The sequence below is a fragment of the Ornithorhynchus anatinus genome, chromosome X3 (assembly GCF_004115215.2).
Source record: "Ornithorhynchus anatinus isolate Pmale09 chromosome X3, mOrnAna1.pri.v4, whole genome shotgun sequence".
Lineage (NCBI taxonomy): Eukaryota > Metazoa > Chordata > Mammalia > Monotremata > Ornithorhynchidae > Ornithorhynchus > Ornithorhynchus anatinus.
The window spans coordinates 12394581-12410656 of NC_041751.1; the positions used below are offsets into that span (position 1 = coordinate 12394581).

Genomic DNA, 16076 nt, shown 5'->3' on the forward strand with positions numbered 1-16076 from the left:
TCTGATTATTTTATGCCTGGCTCAGTGCTTGGCACAATGCTTGGCACAAAGTAAGTGCTTAACAACTAGCATTATTATATTCCTACAAACATCCACGCATTTAGTTTTTCTTCATTAGGTTTTTCCTATTTCACATACTGAAGTACAGACTGCAGAATCATCATTTGACTGGTTAGTTCTAATGACAAGTAAGTTCTTTTCATCTGATTACTTGACCTCCGAAAGTTCACTCTTAAGCAATATTTACCTCCCAGTTGCCCCTAAAAAAAAATCATAGCATTTATCTTCATCCTGAACAAAATTATGTAATAAAACACAATCGGCCTATTCATCCCTAAAATTGACTTGTCACACAAGTGGGCCATATGGCTACATCCTAAAGATGTATTAATTGTATTTATTGAGCACTTACAATATGCAAAGCACTGAACTAAGCACTTGGGAGAGTACAACATGTGTACCCACACTCTGTTTCCTGCCCATGACAAGCTTCCTGTAGCGAGGAGAAGGATGAAGCTGCTCTGGTCCCCAAAAGTAGGAACACAGAACTTTGGTGCTCAGAAAAAAGGGTTATGGCAAAAACTGAAGCTCTCAGAACTTAGCTGTGACCATTCAAATACTCAACAGTCACGCTGCTCTGCTGTTGTATAACAGAAAGCCCATATTCAGGATAAGCAAGCAGACACAGGCTATTGGGACCAAATCCTACCTCTAGACTGTAAGCTTATTTTAGGCTAGGGAATGTGTCTGTTACATGGCTATACTGTACTCTCCCAAGCACTTAGTACAGCGTTCTGCACACAGTAAGTGCTCAAGAAATAGGACTATCTGCCTTGGGGGCTTCCAGGGAGACCCGTTCTGCACATCAGTGAGACAATCAACCTGATTTACTCTTAAAACATCCCCATGCTAACCCCTGTCCTCTGTCACTAACATGATCTCTGTCAGCCTGCTGGCTTTACAAACATAAATGTGGAACTTGTCATGGGCTTACTATGGAGAAGCAGTGTGGCTTAGTGGAAAGAGTAGCTGCTTGGGAGTCAGGGGTCCTGGAGTATAATAATAATAATGGTGTTTGTTAAGCACTTACTATGTGCCAAGCACTGTTCTAAGTGCTGGGGTAGATACAAGGTAGTCAAGTTGTCCCAGGTGCGACTCACAGTCTTAATCCCCATTTTACAGATGAGATAACTGAGGCACAGAGAAGTTAAGTGACTGGCCCAAAGTCACACAGCTGATTAGTGGCGGATCCGGGATCAGAACCCACGACCTCTGGCTCCCAAGCCCGTGTTCTTTGCACTAAGCTACGGCTCTGCCACTTGTCAGCTGTGTGACTTTGGGCAAGTCACTTAACTTTTCTGTGCCTCAGTTACCTCATCTGTAAAATGGAATTAAGACTGTGAGCCCCACATGGGACAACCTGATTACCTTGTATCTACCCCAGCACTTAGAGCAGTGCTTGGCACATAGTAGGCACTTAAATACCATCTTCATCATTATTATTATTACGTGCCGAATGCTGCGAAAAGCATCCAGGTAGATACAAGATAATCAGGTCGGATACAGTCTTAAAAGGGCTTGAAATGATGTGTTCGAAGAAGCGATTTTTGAAAGGCACTCAACCGTCTGACTCATTTACACGTTCAATTATTTGTAGATGTGATTAGTTACATCCCCTGTGGAATAATCACACGCCCAACTTGATACCTTTGGTTTTTGGAATGAGAGCCAAATGGCTAAATGGGACTACAAAAGGCCAATTTCATGGACATTTACTTGAAGATGCACATTTCCTCCATAAGTTTCTATGGAAGCAGCAAAAATGAAAGCAGCATAAGAGAATCCAGGCCGGCATCAATAACCATTTGCGCAACTTAGCAGTAACTCAAGAAACAGTCAAAAGGAAAGCGTCCCGTTAACCGTGAAGTAGAGCACGGTCCTGGGAGTCAGAAGGACCTGGTTCTACTCCAGGCTCTACCACTTGTCTGCTGTGTGACGTTGGGCAAGTCACTTCATTTCTCTGTGCCTCTGGTACCTCATCTGGAAAATGGGGATTAAGTCTTTCAGTCTATGTGGGATGGGGACTGTGTCCCACCTGATTAGCTTTCATCTATCCGGGCGTATAGAATACTGCCTGGCACAGAGTAAGCGCTTAACACCTGCCATTAATGACATCAACAACCGAATTCATAAACATACTTGGCGGTTCGCACTTCGATGGTGCCCTTCAGCTTCTCCTCGCTGTCGTTTTCAAAGTACATCAGTTTGGACTGGCGGAGCACAAACCACCGCTTCTTCCAGTTCCTCCTGGACAGCGTGGATGACCCGCCCCCCTTTTTGTGCAGCCAACCTTGTTTGAGGGCCTCCTGCTTGGAACGGAACCACAGGAAAGTCTCGTCTTTGAGGACACACCAGCGGCGCTTCCAGGAGTTCATTAACCCACCTGCTCCCAGACAGAGAGAGAGAGAAATGGATTAGATTCATTTCAGAACAATCCCATCAAGCAGCAACCTAACTATACAGTAACTATGCAGCTTCCTTAACAGCAATCGCAGGACAACAATTTTGTCCAACTACTTTTTGTCCAACTGTCTTCTCACACCTCTGCCTCAACCCTAAGGGACTTGAGACCATTGATCCAAGGCCTGATGCCATCTGACAAAAAGAAAACCCCAGATCCTGAATATGTGTTTCTCACGGGACTAAGGAAAGTGCACTTAAAAGATTATTTTAAATGTACTTTCCTCGTTTTATTTGTTAAATGGAACTTTTAACTGCAGTGAAGAACAATACACACATCAAGATTTCAGGGATAACCTTCAAACATGTTCTGCATAATGAAACATGGCCACAGGTCTTTGTAGAAACAAGCTCAGAAAATTTTTGTATTTGTTGAGTGACTAGAGTTCAGAAAAGCTAAATCCAGATTTTAAGTCTGGGGCTGAAGCAGAACTCAACTCTAGTTTACTTATTTGAAAGCAACTTTTTTTGACAAATGGGAATTAATAGGCAAAACACGCTCCCTTTTTCCAAGTCAGAGTTAGAAATTTATATGCCTCTAACATGACTAAATTAATTCCATTTTAGACTTCCTTTGAGGGCATCTTTGACTGAAGTTTTTAACTCATTTTAATGAATCAATTCAAAATGCCTCAATTGAGGCAAGCCTCTCTCTCAAATCTCTTGCTTTGCCCTTTTTAAAGAACTCATGCCCCACCAAGCTGAACTACATCTGCGCTGTACTCATTCGGGAGAAGAGGCCAGTCTCTGTTTCTTAGCTTTGATTTCAAGGTTTCCTAAATCCCAACTTTCTCCACACATACACACACATCCTTCAACCTAGTTCTACTCCTTTTCACCATACTAAATTGTGTCAGCACAATACATTTCCAAGTAATTAACGAGATCTATGAGCTGCATCACCCCATTATTTGCAATGGCCAAGGGGAAGTTCTCATTCTAAAGAGCTAATCATTCCCTCAAGCAAATCAACCATTGCAACATATCAAAGGGTGGGAACAGCTGTCAAATATCAATGACTTTGCCACTTCCTTGACAAGCTAGTCATGCTGAGTGCCAGAGATTTCTCAAATGGTTTAGAGGCCCATGAACAGCTCTTTAAATCCTGTGTCTTCTCATTCAGCCACCAGTGTTCAGGTGTTCTTTATCTGGTAATTAATTGGATGACATCAATACAAATAAACTAGAGAATGTCTGGATTTAAGTTGAGCTACCTACAACAAATGAGTTGGAATATAGCTACGGGAAAAATTGTGTTGATTCCGTTTGAACACTGAACATCCATCTGTGCCTTCTCTCTACTTGTACAGAACTGCATCTGATTTCCACATACCCTTCTGAGCCACGGGAGAGAATGACAGTAGGATGTAAGCTCATTGTAGGCAGGGAATGTACCTGTTTATTGTTACATTGTAGTCTTCCAAGCACTTAGTACAGGGCTGTGCAAGCAGTAAGTGCTCAATAAATACGATTGGCTGACTGACTGACCCAGACCATTTTGACTTTTTCAGCAAGGTTAAAACTTGGGAGTTTGAGGCTCTGGGCACGATTCAAAGAATACTGCTTCTTCGCCTGATTTTCAGTATGAATGTGTGGGGAGGTAAAGGCTTGGTGAGGACTGCTCTGTTGAGTTGCTCCATGATGGTGTTCAGTGCAATGTGGCTAAAAGGTGGCTCTGCTTCTGGGGGTGGATGGGGACGGCGGGGAGTGTTTTGCTTTGCGTGTGTGTATGCGCATACGCGTGTGCTTTTTCACCATTTGTGTAGGTCTTGCCAGCTGCAGAAGCTTTGTCTCTTTGGAGTAATGGGCATGTGAATTACTCTCTGTCCAAAGAGCAGTTCTCCTAGTCCTCTATATCAGTATGTGCAGGCATATACTCATAGTTTTAACATTTTAAACATTCAGTTCTGCCACAAATGGTTTGGAAAGAGCACGGTTAGGGAATTAGGGGATTTTCAACCAATGAATTGAGCCCATATGGATACATCATGTTGTGATGATGGAAGGAGAATCACCTTGTGCACATATGCTCGTGTCACCAGACAAAGCAGGGGATGGTGAATAAGGTACCATGAGTTTGGCTAACTCATATTCTAAGAATGTACTTGTGTTGTAGAAGATTTGGGCACAACTTTTTACTTCTGTGTGTCAAACACATAATGCATCTTCTTTAGCAAGAATCTCCCTGTGATATCTTTAAAGTAGAGAGATAATAGATAACGGGCTTTTTTCATCTTAAGAGGGAAATCAATAGAGAGATGAGGTGACTTGACCACTGTGTCTTCATGAACTGTCACATCAGAGAAGGGGAAGTTTAAGTATCTTTACTACCAGTTCAGTGTCTCCTATACTAGGTTCTCTGTCCTGAAATCTCAGAACCAAGACTTCCGTGTGAAGCAGAAATTCCTGATCACTGACTTTAAGGCCCTCAATCAGCACTCGCTCTCTCTTGCTCTCTCTCACTCCACTCTTCTCTCTCTCCCACATCTAAGCTTGTATCTACCCCATGGCTTAGAACAGTGCTTGACACATAGTAAGCTCTTAACAAATACCATTACAGTCTCTTAGCATAGAGTATTCTAAACACTGTAGGTGCCCAATAAATACTAATGACTGACTGGTTATCTGTCCTTCCTGCTGGGAGAACATCACTATTGTCATTATCCTCATCAAACTAGCAGTTTCTCTGTTGCTCTTGGCTATACCTTTCATGTAGAGAAAGCTATGAAAATATGGTAGAGTGACACAGCTATAGACAGAGTCCCGTCGATAGGAAAGTTCATCATCTGTATCAAAACGAGAATCAAAGTCATCTTCACTGTCTTCAAACTGTAGAGAAGAGAAAACCAGACATGTGTAAATAGTCAGCAAACAAGCAAGAAGCAGACATTGATCACCACAAAATACCAATCCTCCTCCTACCAAATCAGGAACTTGGACAAGAATCACCAATGTCCCTGAAGAGAAAATATTCTTTAGAAGCACAAAGGATTTGGAGTAAGTATTTTCAAATCAAGTGTTCTGATCAATATCCTAGAAAAACATGGTCTGTGTTTTTCTGGGTTTAAACTGTGCTGCTCTGATAGAGAACACCTGAGTATCATTGCATTCAAATAATGCAAAAAAAAAATCCTCTACCTTATAGAGCTAAAGATATTTTCAAGTCCTTCACAGGAAAAGGCGAGAAGAGAAAGGGCCCCCGATGCGTGACAAAGAAATCCAGGCTTGTAACAATTCCAATTCAGGAAAGGAAGGCTTGTTTAAACAATGTATTCTATAGTACTCCCAACCATTTCCTCAGCTCTGTGCCAGACCTGGATCCGGCATTCGGTGGAGTAAAATGTAATACAACTCTTTTGAAAATTCCCTCTTGGGCCCTGGAGCAATTGTAGTTCCAGTAGAGGGTGTGTCCGGTTTCCCAGCGTGCACCCAAGCTGTGGTTGATGTTGCTCAAGCCCAGGGAAACAGATGCCAGCTGTATTATACTCCAGGCAAAACTGGGTCCTAGACTTGGGTGCAGCAGTAAGATACTGATTGCACATCAAAGGTTTCAGTAGGCTGACACAAACATTTTCTGGAAGACAGAGGCTGTTTCTAATGAGGCAAAAATTGCTTGGTGCCCAATACAACTGCATGGCAAAGCCCCCTTGAAATCCTCCTTCTTTCAACAAGCCTTCTCTAATTAATTCCCAACACCCCAAGTGCCATCCAGCCAACAGCTGCCTCTCATACTTATGCATTTTATTTATAACTACCCTCAGCCCTTGTGTGTAATTATGCATTCGACTATATACTCACTCACTGATTCTTGTGACTCTGTTGGTAGATCTTTCAAATTAATGATAATAATAATAATAATAATTGTGGTATTTGTTAAGCGCTTATTATGTGTCAGGCAATGTACTAAGCGCTGGGGTAGATACAAGATCATCAGGTTGGATATAGTCCCTGTCCCACATAAGGCTCACAGTCTTAATCCCATTTTACAGATGAGGAGACTGAGGTGCAGAGAAGTGAAGTGACTTGCTGAAGGTCAGACAGCAGGCAAGTGGCAGAGCCGGGATTAGAACCCACGTCCTCTAACTCCCGGGCCTGGGCTCTTTCCACTAGGCCATGCTGCTTCCATCTCCCCTGTTAGAGTGTAAGCAAATCTCTTGCTTCTGTTGTCCTTTCCCAAGCGCTAAGTAAAATGTGCTGCGTCTAATGGGTCCACAGTAAACAGCATGATTACTGCTGCTTTGACTTGACATAATTTGTCTCAGCAGTAGGGACTGCTCAGTGCTTTGAGAAGGTGTCGCACCATATAATATGTACTGTGCTGAACGACTACCTAACAGGATGAGAGATTAATAGCGCTCCTAAAGTGCCTAACTTCAATCAGTTATGTTTGAGTGCTTGTGACTATACAAAGAGCACTATACTAAGCGTTTGGGAGAGGACTATATAACAGAGTTGGTAAACAAGTTTCCTGCCCAAAAGGAGTTTACAGTCTAGTTTACTACAAGGAGGTAATTTTAAGACCACGGCAAATTTGGACTGATATAACTAGGCAAATAACTATTAGAAATCATGGTTAGCAACAGTAACAGTAAAAATGGTGGTCCTACTACTTAACGTCTGTCTCTCCCTCTAGACTGTGAGCTGCTGTGGGCAGGCAATGTGTCTGTTTATTATTATAGTGTAATCTCCCAAGTGCTTAGTACAGTGCTCCGTACACAAAAAGTGCTCAATAAATACGACTGAATGCCTATTTGTTAAGCACTTAATTATGGACCCAGTGTTGAGTTAAACGCTGGGTGTGGACAACAGAAAAAACAGGACTGGACACCCACATTTTGAAAAACAGAGCATCTACAAATGTGACAGGGATTCTCACCCCTGAAACAAAAGGATGGAGCAGCAGCAGAAGCTGAAATACTCACCGATGACTGTGCCCCTTCCGAGCTAAATCTATAAGCTCCCGAACTATTGTACGTCCCCACCGAACACCGGTAATCCGGAGACCACTGGCTGCTGTGAGAATTGGAGAAAGTCACGCTGCTGCCCGAGGTGATGGCCCCATCTTCGTAATCCTCCTGGTCATAATCGTAGTCCCCGTCGGGGGAAATGAGGTCCACGGAGCTCTGAGGCCCGCCGGGCACATTCTCGGGCAAGCAGTAGGTGGACTCCCCGCTGGACGAGTCGTGCGTGCTGACCGAGTCTTGGGCGGAAGGGGTGAGCGGCACGGTGTCGTCGGCGCTCGGGCTCGTGGGCACCACCGTGTCATTCATGTAGGGGTCCTCTTCCGAAGAGTCGTCGCTCGTCCGAATGCCGCTGGTCCTCTGCTCGGAGTGGCCGTGCTCACTGGGGTTGGGCGAGTCCTTGAAGGCGTCGTCATCGGCCTCAAACCCCTCGTCCACCTCCTCCTCGGGGTAGGGCTGGCTGAAGTTGAAGTTGGGCTTCTCCCCACAAGCACTCCCGGCCAGCTCGCTCAGCTCCGCGGAGTAGCCGCTGCCCACCGAGAGCGACCGCTCGATGTTTCGCACGCATTCGTCTATTTCGTCGAAGTTGAGGGACTCCAGAAATTCCTGGGCAGCCCGGCAGGCCTCATCCTCGAGCCTCTTCAGCTCCTCGTCTCGCAGCTGTTGGAGCCTCTGCAGGGAAGCCTCAGTCAAGGAGAGCTCCTGCTGCTCCTTCATGCGTTGCAGATCCTCGATCTCCTTCTCTAGGCGCAGGATCTCTTCCACCTGCTTGTTCTCCTTCTGCTTCTCCAGCTCACGCTTCAGTTCGGCTTCTTTCTGAACCTTCTCCAGAGCCTCCAGCTCTTGCTGCTTCCTGGCCTCTTCTGCCTACGGAAGGAAGAGAGATTTTTACTTTCCCAGAGCACATTTATTCACCCACGACCAGAAAGGCTGTCGTCCCCCACCCCACCACGCCTTGCGTCCATGAACAGTGCTGAGAGATTATCGTTACAGTTCACAGCAAACAGTACATACATTGTGAGAGCTAACAAAGAGCTCAAGTGTCCAGAATGTGATTTCTTTTAACAAGAAATCAAATCAGGAAGATATTAACATTCAGCAATCATACGAGTCTCCCTCACTTTACACTCTTTCCTCAGAGTGCAGTTGTGATGTAAAGAGGTTCCAGTTTTAGAAAGAAAAAAGTTAGATTCCAGATACATATACATCTCACACACACACACACACACACACACACACAAACACACACACACACTTTTAAATATAAAGGACAACTACGTGTGAGTGTGTGTGTGTGTGTGTGTGTAAAGTTATGGTTCATAGTCAATGATGATGCTGCCGCCAGGGTGATTACATGGGATGCTGAATCATCCTAACACAAGGTGACTTTTGAGCATCAAAGATCCTTATGATAAGTGAAAGAGAAATTTCAATTTTCCACTGGATTGGACTTCATCTACCCTGACATGATTTTAACTGCACAGATCTTTCACTTAAATCTTTCAAAGTGAGGAAGAAGTAGATAAACATGACAGACGAGTTACAAAACCATCTCTTACCTGCTGGGCTAGAAGCTCAGCTTCTTGTCTTTTTCTCTCTCTTTCTCTAAAAATATTTTTTAAAAGGAAAAAGGAAAAAATGTTTTACTGAAAGCATTCCAATTCAAACCACACCTAGCCTTGTGTTTTTTTAGAGAGGCTTGGTGGAATGCCACCAACAAATTAAAATCATTCAAATAATTCTCCCCTCTTCTGGAAAGGTCTTCACAAGCACTTTGGGGCAAATAAGAATATGCACATTCTGCAAGTTAAAACTGCATCCTTGTTGCTATGAAGGAAAAAATAAAAAGTTACACACAAAAACGCTCCTGCTCAAGAGGGATTTGCAAGCCTGAGCAATTTCTGCATTGGCTCTTGAGGAGGAAACCCAAAACGTGACCATTAGTTACAGTCAAGTGCAGGAGCATACTGCACCTTTCTTCCTCCTCCTTTCTTCTCTTCTCCTCTTCTTGCTTCCGTTTCTCTTCTAGAAGTTGCTTGTAAACCCGCCGGGCAATCCGGCCTCGCAGCTGCTTCTGGAAAATGACGGCGGCTTTCCTCAGGTGTAAGAACCGCCTCCTCAAAAGGAAGGCCCTATAATTCTTCTGGATGACCACTATGTAGTAGAGGACCTTCCTATAATGCTTTCTGAATCAAGAAAGGACAGTTTTGTCAAGAGAGTACGAGAAACCATGAACAACAATTATAACAATAAAGACGGTATTTGAGCTCGTTGTGGGCAAGGAATGTGTTTATTGTTACACTGTACTCTCAAGTGCTTAGTACAGAGCTCTGCCCACAGTAAGCACTCAATAAACACAAATGAATGAAGAAAGCACTTCCTATGTGCTAACCACTGTACTAAGTCTTGGGGTTGATATGAGATAATTAGGTTGGACACAGTCCCTTTCTCACAATGAGCTCACGATCTAATAGGGAGAGTAAGTACTGTATCCCCATTTTGCAGATAGGGAAACTGAAGCACAGAAAAGTGAAATGACTTACTCAAGGTCACACAGCAGGCAAGTGGCAGACCAGGAATTAAAACCCAGGTCCTCTGACTCCCAGGTCTATTCTGTTTCCATCAGGCCAAATTGCTTTGCTGAATCTAAGAAACTTTGGTCCTGACTTCCCTAGAACTGGTCTAAACTGGGGCTTCAGGCAGTCATAGGTAGCATTTCGCTTGCCAACATTCCCCTCTATCCCTCTGGGTCAGGACAAGGCTCTTTCTGTGAGCTGGTTAGCACTACCTCATCTAAACAACTGCACCCCCATTTAACGCTGTTTTATTTCATTCTTGGAAAGGTGCTTTTAGAAATGGAAAGAAGTTGGAGATCTTTTCTATCCCTATTTTGTAAAGGGGGCTTAGAGCAGTAGAAATCTGCTCTTTCAAAAAAGGCACGGGCTTGTTTTGTGCTGTCATTATTCCAATATGTGGACAGGGCTAATGTGCACATGAAAAGGAATGGGTTCATTATGCAACTAACCGCTGAACAGACGTCCATTGATATATTGAGAAAATACAAAAGTCAACAGATGGGACAGCTACCTTTGACTCTAATCCATAATGCACAATACTAGGTAAGCAAATTTAACATCTCAATGTAGTCCTCTCATGTCACTCTCTCCTTTTATGCTCACACAGTGATTAGTGACCCATGCCTTCTATTGGCCAAGGCTGGGATGTTATACTGTAGGTTCACTACTCTGCTACTCTCATCAGCCACTCCATCCAGTCTAGGACAGGTTTACAATTGAATTCTGACAGCCACCGGTTAAGAAAGATATCACCATCATTATTATTACATCATTATTATTACTATTACAGTATTTATTCAGCACTCTACGATGTGCTGAGTAGTAGGGAAGAACCAAAATAATCAGATCAGACCCAATCCCTGTCCCATAGGGCTCACAATCTAAGATCTGGAGAAAGCAATTATCTTACTTCCATTTGACAGATGAGCAAACTGAGGACCAGAGAGGTTTACCCAGGGTCACTCAGCAGGTCTGTGATAGAGGTGGGCTTAGAACACAGGGCTCCTGACTCCCACCCCATGCGCTTTCCACTAGGCCACACAGCAGCATGTGCTGATTTACTCATTGTTTCCCCCTGGTTACATACCGTGCCACATAGCCCAGAATGTGAGCCCGGATCACCATGGCTGCCCGAGTCACCTCGTCCTCCCGCTGTTTCTCCAGCTTGTGCTCCAAGGACTCTCGGAGAAACACCTACCCAAAAGAAATTCCAACATCGGAGTTTAGGGGGAGCCAGACTAAAAAGGAAATGTGTCAGCTATTCACCATCAGCTTTTTAAAAAAACAACAACTAGTATTTGTTAGGCACTTACTATGTGCCAGGCCCTGTACTAAGTGCTGGGGTAGATCCAAGCTAATCAGGTTGGACCCAATCCATAATCACGTGGGGCTTGCAGTCTTAATCCCCATTTAACAGATGAGGTAACTGAGGCACAGAGAAATTTAGTGAACTGCTCAAGGTCACACAAGCAGAAAAGTGGCAGAGCTGAGATTAGAACTCAGGTCTGCAGCCCTGCCCCAGAACTACAGAAAGTCTGAAAAAGAGAGTAAAGCTGGCCCACACAAAAATATTTCTGTAAACAAAACAAAGGTAAAAGTACTTTTTGTTAAAACCCTCTTCCCCAACAAATCTCCCCCGAGAGTGAGAAAATCCCCCCAAATTTAAAACTAATTTTAAATACCTCACTGGTTCTTATTCTGCTCTAGACTCTAAGTTCATTGTGGGATAGGAATGTGTCTGTTTATTGTTATACTGTACTCTCTCAACCACTTAGTACAGTGATTTTTACGAGATGTTCTTCCCCTTGACGCTGTTTATTGCCATTGTTCTTGTCTGTCCGTCTCCCCCGATTAGACTGTAAGCCCGTCAAACGGCAGGGACTGTCTCTATCTGTTGCCGACTTGTTCATCCCAAGCGCTTAGTACAGTGCTCTGCACATAGTAAGCGCTCAATAAATACTATTGAATGAATGAAAGGGCTTTGTGCACAGTAAGTGCTCAATAAATACAGTTTAATGAATGGTCTATGCCATGCAAAGGTTACACAAAGTTTTGTGGATGTTTTCAACGGGGTTCTGGGCCACCTAAAGACTGAATTTTAGTCTGCTAATTTAAATATGGCAATGTGATCTAGCAGTCTTACTAAAAGGCAGGGAAATATAGTCTTAGGTTGGGACATAAAATTAATTTTCAGACCGGAAGAATTTTTTCATGGCTAAATTAAAAAATCCCTTGCATACAATTCTTTCTTTAGTGGTTCTTGTGAGTCACTGTTTAACATAGTGATGCACTATATTTTCTCTGTAGGACCCTTTCTAGCCTCCTCTCTGGCTTTAAAAAAACAACCCCCCAAAAAAACCTTCTGTTTCTCTCATGGGCTAGAGAGATTTGGCTCAGTCTCAGGATCCTTGGCAGCCATTGTAGAGGGGAGGGGCCATGAACTGGGTGTTGCTTTTCCTTTGGGGCTGTAAACCAATACATGATGCATTTCACGGGCCACCTGGGCACACGTTCATTCAAAAACGTGCAGCAGGGACCACCTGAAGTGCCAAGGCATTCACACACATAGCAAGCTATGCACTTTATTTATGCATTCGTTTACTTATCCCCCTCTCTGTTCTCATCATAACCAGTTTTTCTGCTCTGTGTCTTCCAGTCTCCTCCTACTAGAATGTGAAGTCCTTGAGGAAAGGAGTTGTGTCTTTTACTTCTATTGTACCCCCCCAAGCACTTAGTACAATGCCGAACGCATAGTAGGCGCTCCATAAATTCGACTGACTGACTGATTGCTCTAACCCAGCCTCACTTGGGGCTAGGACAGGATCAGAGCCAGGGGATCCTGGGGCTCAATCAGGTCAGGCAGGGACGTGGACAGGGACAAGCCCGGACAGTTCAGTTTTGTCAGTCTCCACAGTACTGAATCTCTGAATATAATTCCATTCCTGCATTTGAAAACTGCTTCTCATCTCATACTAGGCTGGGACTATTTCTCTTTGATAACTTTAAGGAAAAAGTCATAGACCCTGAAGCTAAGACAGTCCTAGCTTGGGGGGGGCGGGGGGGGGGGGGTTCCCACTGCAAAGCAATTTTCATTGTGGGAAAGACATTTTCTGAATTCAGTAAGGATTTTTGCTTTTAAAGGTTTATGCTCAGGCTGAAAGAAAATGTTAACCATCAAGCTGGCTCTTCAGAGGAACTGAAATTCACCATAATTGTAGCCACAAAGTGAAAGCCTTAGAAAAGTGGGTTAAACAGCAATCTTTTCAGTAGACTATTTTCTTCTGAAGAGCTTTCACAAGGTGTTGCTAGAATAAGTTCCACTCCCTCAGTGTCTTCGAACTCTTCTGATGAAATCAGAAAGACTAAAGTTGCCCTGCCTACAGCCAATAAGAACAAACCTTCTCCTTTGTTAGTTTCATTTACTTTTCATTTTCCAGCATAAATGGCCAATCCTACCTCTATTACAGAGTGGAAAGAGAATGTGGTTATTTAGAAAACAACAACAAAAAAAACCCCCATGATCTTACTCTGGATGATCCATCGTTACTCCACCTTTCCATAAACCAACAGCTCATGGAGTAAAGTTCAATAAACTCATTTTATAGACCTAGAATGTCTTCATGAATGAGCAGGAAATTTGAATTGTAAAATTTGCTCCAGAGGTCATGATCATAAACTATTTGCAGGACAGTGTTCTTCCTTACAATTCTCACCAATGGAGATTTACCAACATCACAAAAGTCAGAATCCCCTCAACTGGTGGCATGACTAGCAATGGCGAGGGAGTCATCTGGGGGCCAAAGTTAGGATGTGGGAGTTCCGTGATTCTCACCTCTGACTATGGTGGGGCTGAGACTCCCTCCCATATATTCAGGTCAGACCTACATTAGGCAGAGGTGATAAAATCTTTAAGAAGGCAATATGCCTTTCCCTAAGAAAAATGGGAAAAGTTGGGGACATTAGTGGGGGAAAAAATGAGCAGCTTTGTGGCTCACAAAGCATTTAGACTGAGTTACTACAGGTAGAGTTATGTACTTTAGTTATGTATAACCATAATACCTCAATAAAGTGCTTTGATTGAGTGCACAATACTCTACTAAGTGAGTGCACAATACTCTAAATGCTTGGGAGAGTACAGTAGAGTTCAGAGACATGATTCCTGCTCTCAAGGAGCTTATAGTCTACCCTAAAAACAAGTGGTCAAAGAATAAACGACCTAAGTGTCATACTTGGAAACAACTCTAGATTATATCAATCAATTGCATTTATTGAGTACTTACTGCGTGTAGAGCACTGTACTAAGTGCTTGGGAGAGTACACTATAAAACAGATTTGATGCCTGCCCACAAGGAGCTCAGTCATTGGTCTGATTATCCACAATATCGCTTATTTTCTTGTTATTTACCTTAGTCTTTCCAAGTTGCCATTCACTGTTTGTGTTATCATAGAGATGAAGCAAGGCAGAACACTTTCCCTTGACATCTTCAGGGAGAGTCAGGTCTCTCATCAGAACCTTATATCTGGGAGGAATACACATACTCTGATTAGTTTTCATTTTGTTATCTGCCACCATCTCCAAACACAAAATGTATTTATCGTACAACAGCCATGTTCAATTTTACATCCTGCAGCACTCTTACCTTTTATAAAAGTCCTGAAAGGGCCTTCGGACTGGAAACCCAGCTTTGCGTATCCTCACTGTCTCCAGCATCCCAGAATACCTCAGCTGGTTAAGTACGATTGCCTGATCAAACTGCTCTGGCATCTAAAATGAATAACGAGAGATACAGAGAAGGTTGAAGTGTTGCAAAGATACAAGATTAATTTCTGCAGTGTCCTGAAAAGGAAAATTGGCAAATTCGGTTATCGCCAATTTTCCACACAGGAAAGCGGAGTCGAGGAGGTTTCTATGCTCACGATTTAACAAGCTTTTCAAAATTCACCGAAGAGATATATATTGTACTTCAAAGTTCATATGATATTTTCCGATTTTTTTGAGGAACACTCTCTCTCTATAAAGTGTTACTGCATACTACTATTTGGGCTTTTCAATATTAATACCTTTAGATTAACCACCTAATAGGAAAATACATTCAAATATTATTTCCAATTTTAAATGAATTAGAATAAAGACATATCAGAGAAGAAACTATCATGACACTGCCTGCAATCTTAGTTCCCTTTTTCAACTTCACTTTGTACAAGAAAAAAAAAATTCCTGTTTTGATGAACACCATCAGAGGCTATCATTTAGTTGTTGAAACTACTTCCATTCTCTTTGACACAATCTTATTTGTATGCCTGCGGACAACATAGTGCTGGCCATTTGGCAAATACAGGAAAAAAATCGCCACCCACAGTGAGTAATTTCATAACATTTAGATTCAACAATGTTCTAAAACTGAATATTAGTAATATGTTCAAATCTTTTGGAAAAGGTAAAATATACTTGTAAAAACCTCTACATCTCATCCACCGGAAAGAACACGCATCATTAGTTTCCTTCCATACACTTTCTCTGGTTTAACAGAATAATGAAAATTTCACCAATGTTGAAGTCCAAAGGAAATAAAGCAGTCTTTAACCCAATGCCTCCATAACGTTCAGTTTTCTCTCACCATCGTATAGTGGCGTCTCTGAGTTCAACCTTCTGTTGGTTTCTCAGGCCAAAATTCATAGGGAAAACAACTGCCACGCTGACCTTTTCCACCCAGCTAAAGACACTGCACATAATGAACACCATTCCTGTGCTTTAAAAAGTGCTTCATCACTATAGCAACCCCTCTCATTCTAGGGATAATTAGTGTGGTGTGGCTGTAGGATTTGCAACAGGGGAGAGGGGAATGGACAGTAAGATTCAGGCACCAAAATCAACACAACCACTACAAGTCTCCCAAGGAGGTTGTTTCTTTTCCTTTCACAGCAGTTTCACCAGAAGGGGGAAATGATTTACAGGTGGATTTCCACACTACGCTAAACACGTTGCATTCTTCACATAAATACTGTGCTGCTACCTGAA

General features: G+C 42.9%; 1 protein-coding gene across 1 annotated transcript in view; it reads right to left on the reverse strand.

The window, feature by feature from the left end:
• The window catches only part of MYO10 (myosin X), a 170288-nt gene that overhangs the window by 20223 nt on the left and 133989 nt on the right, over nt 1-16076 (reverse strand). The window contains exons 20-27 of the mRNA XM_007655516.4: nt 14698-14822; nt 14463-14577; nt 11145-11251; nt 9455-9667; nt 9041-9086; nt 7443-8348; nt 5226-5349; nt 2200-2443 (exon numbers count right to left, since the gene is read on the reverse strand). Coding sequence (XP_007653706.1) covers nt 2200-2443; nt 5226-5349; nt 7443-8348; nt 9041-9086; nt 9455-9667; nt 11145-11251; nt 14463-14577; nt 14698-14822 — 1880 coding nt within the window. The remainder of the gene's footprint in view (nt 1-2199; nt 2444-5225; nt 5350-7442; nt 8349-9040; nt 9087-9454; nt 9668-11144; nt 11252-14462; nt 14578-14697; nt 14823-16076) is intronic.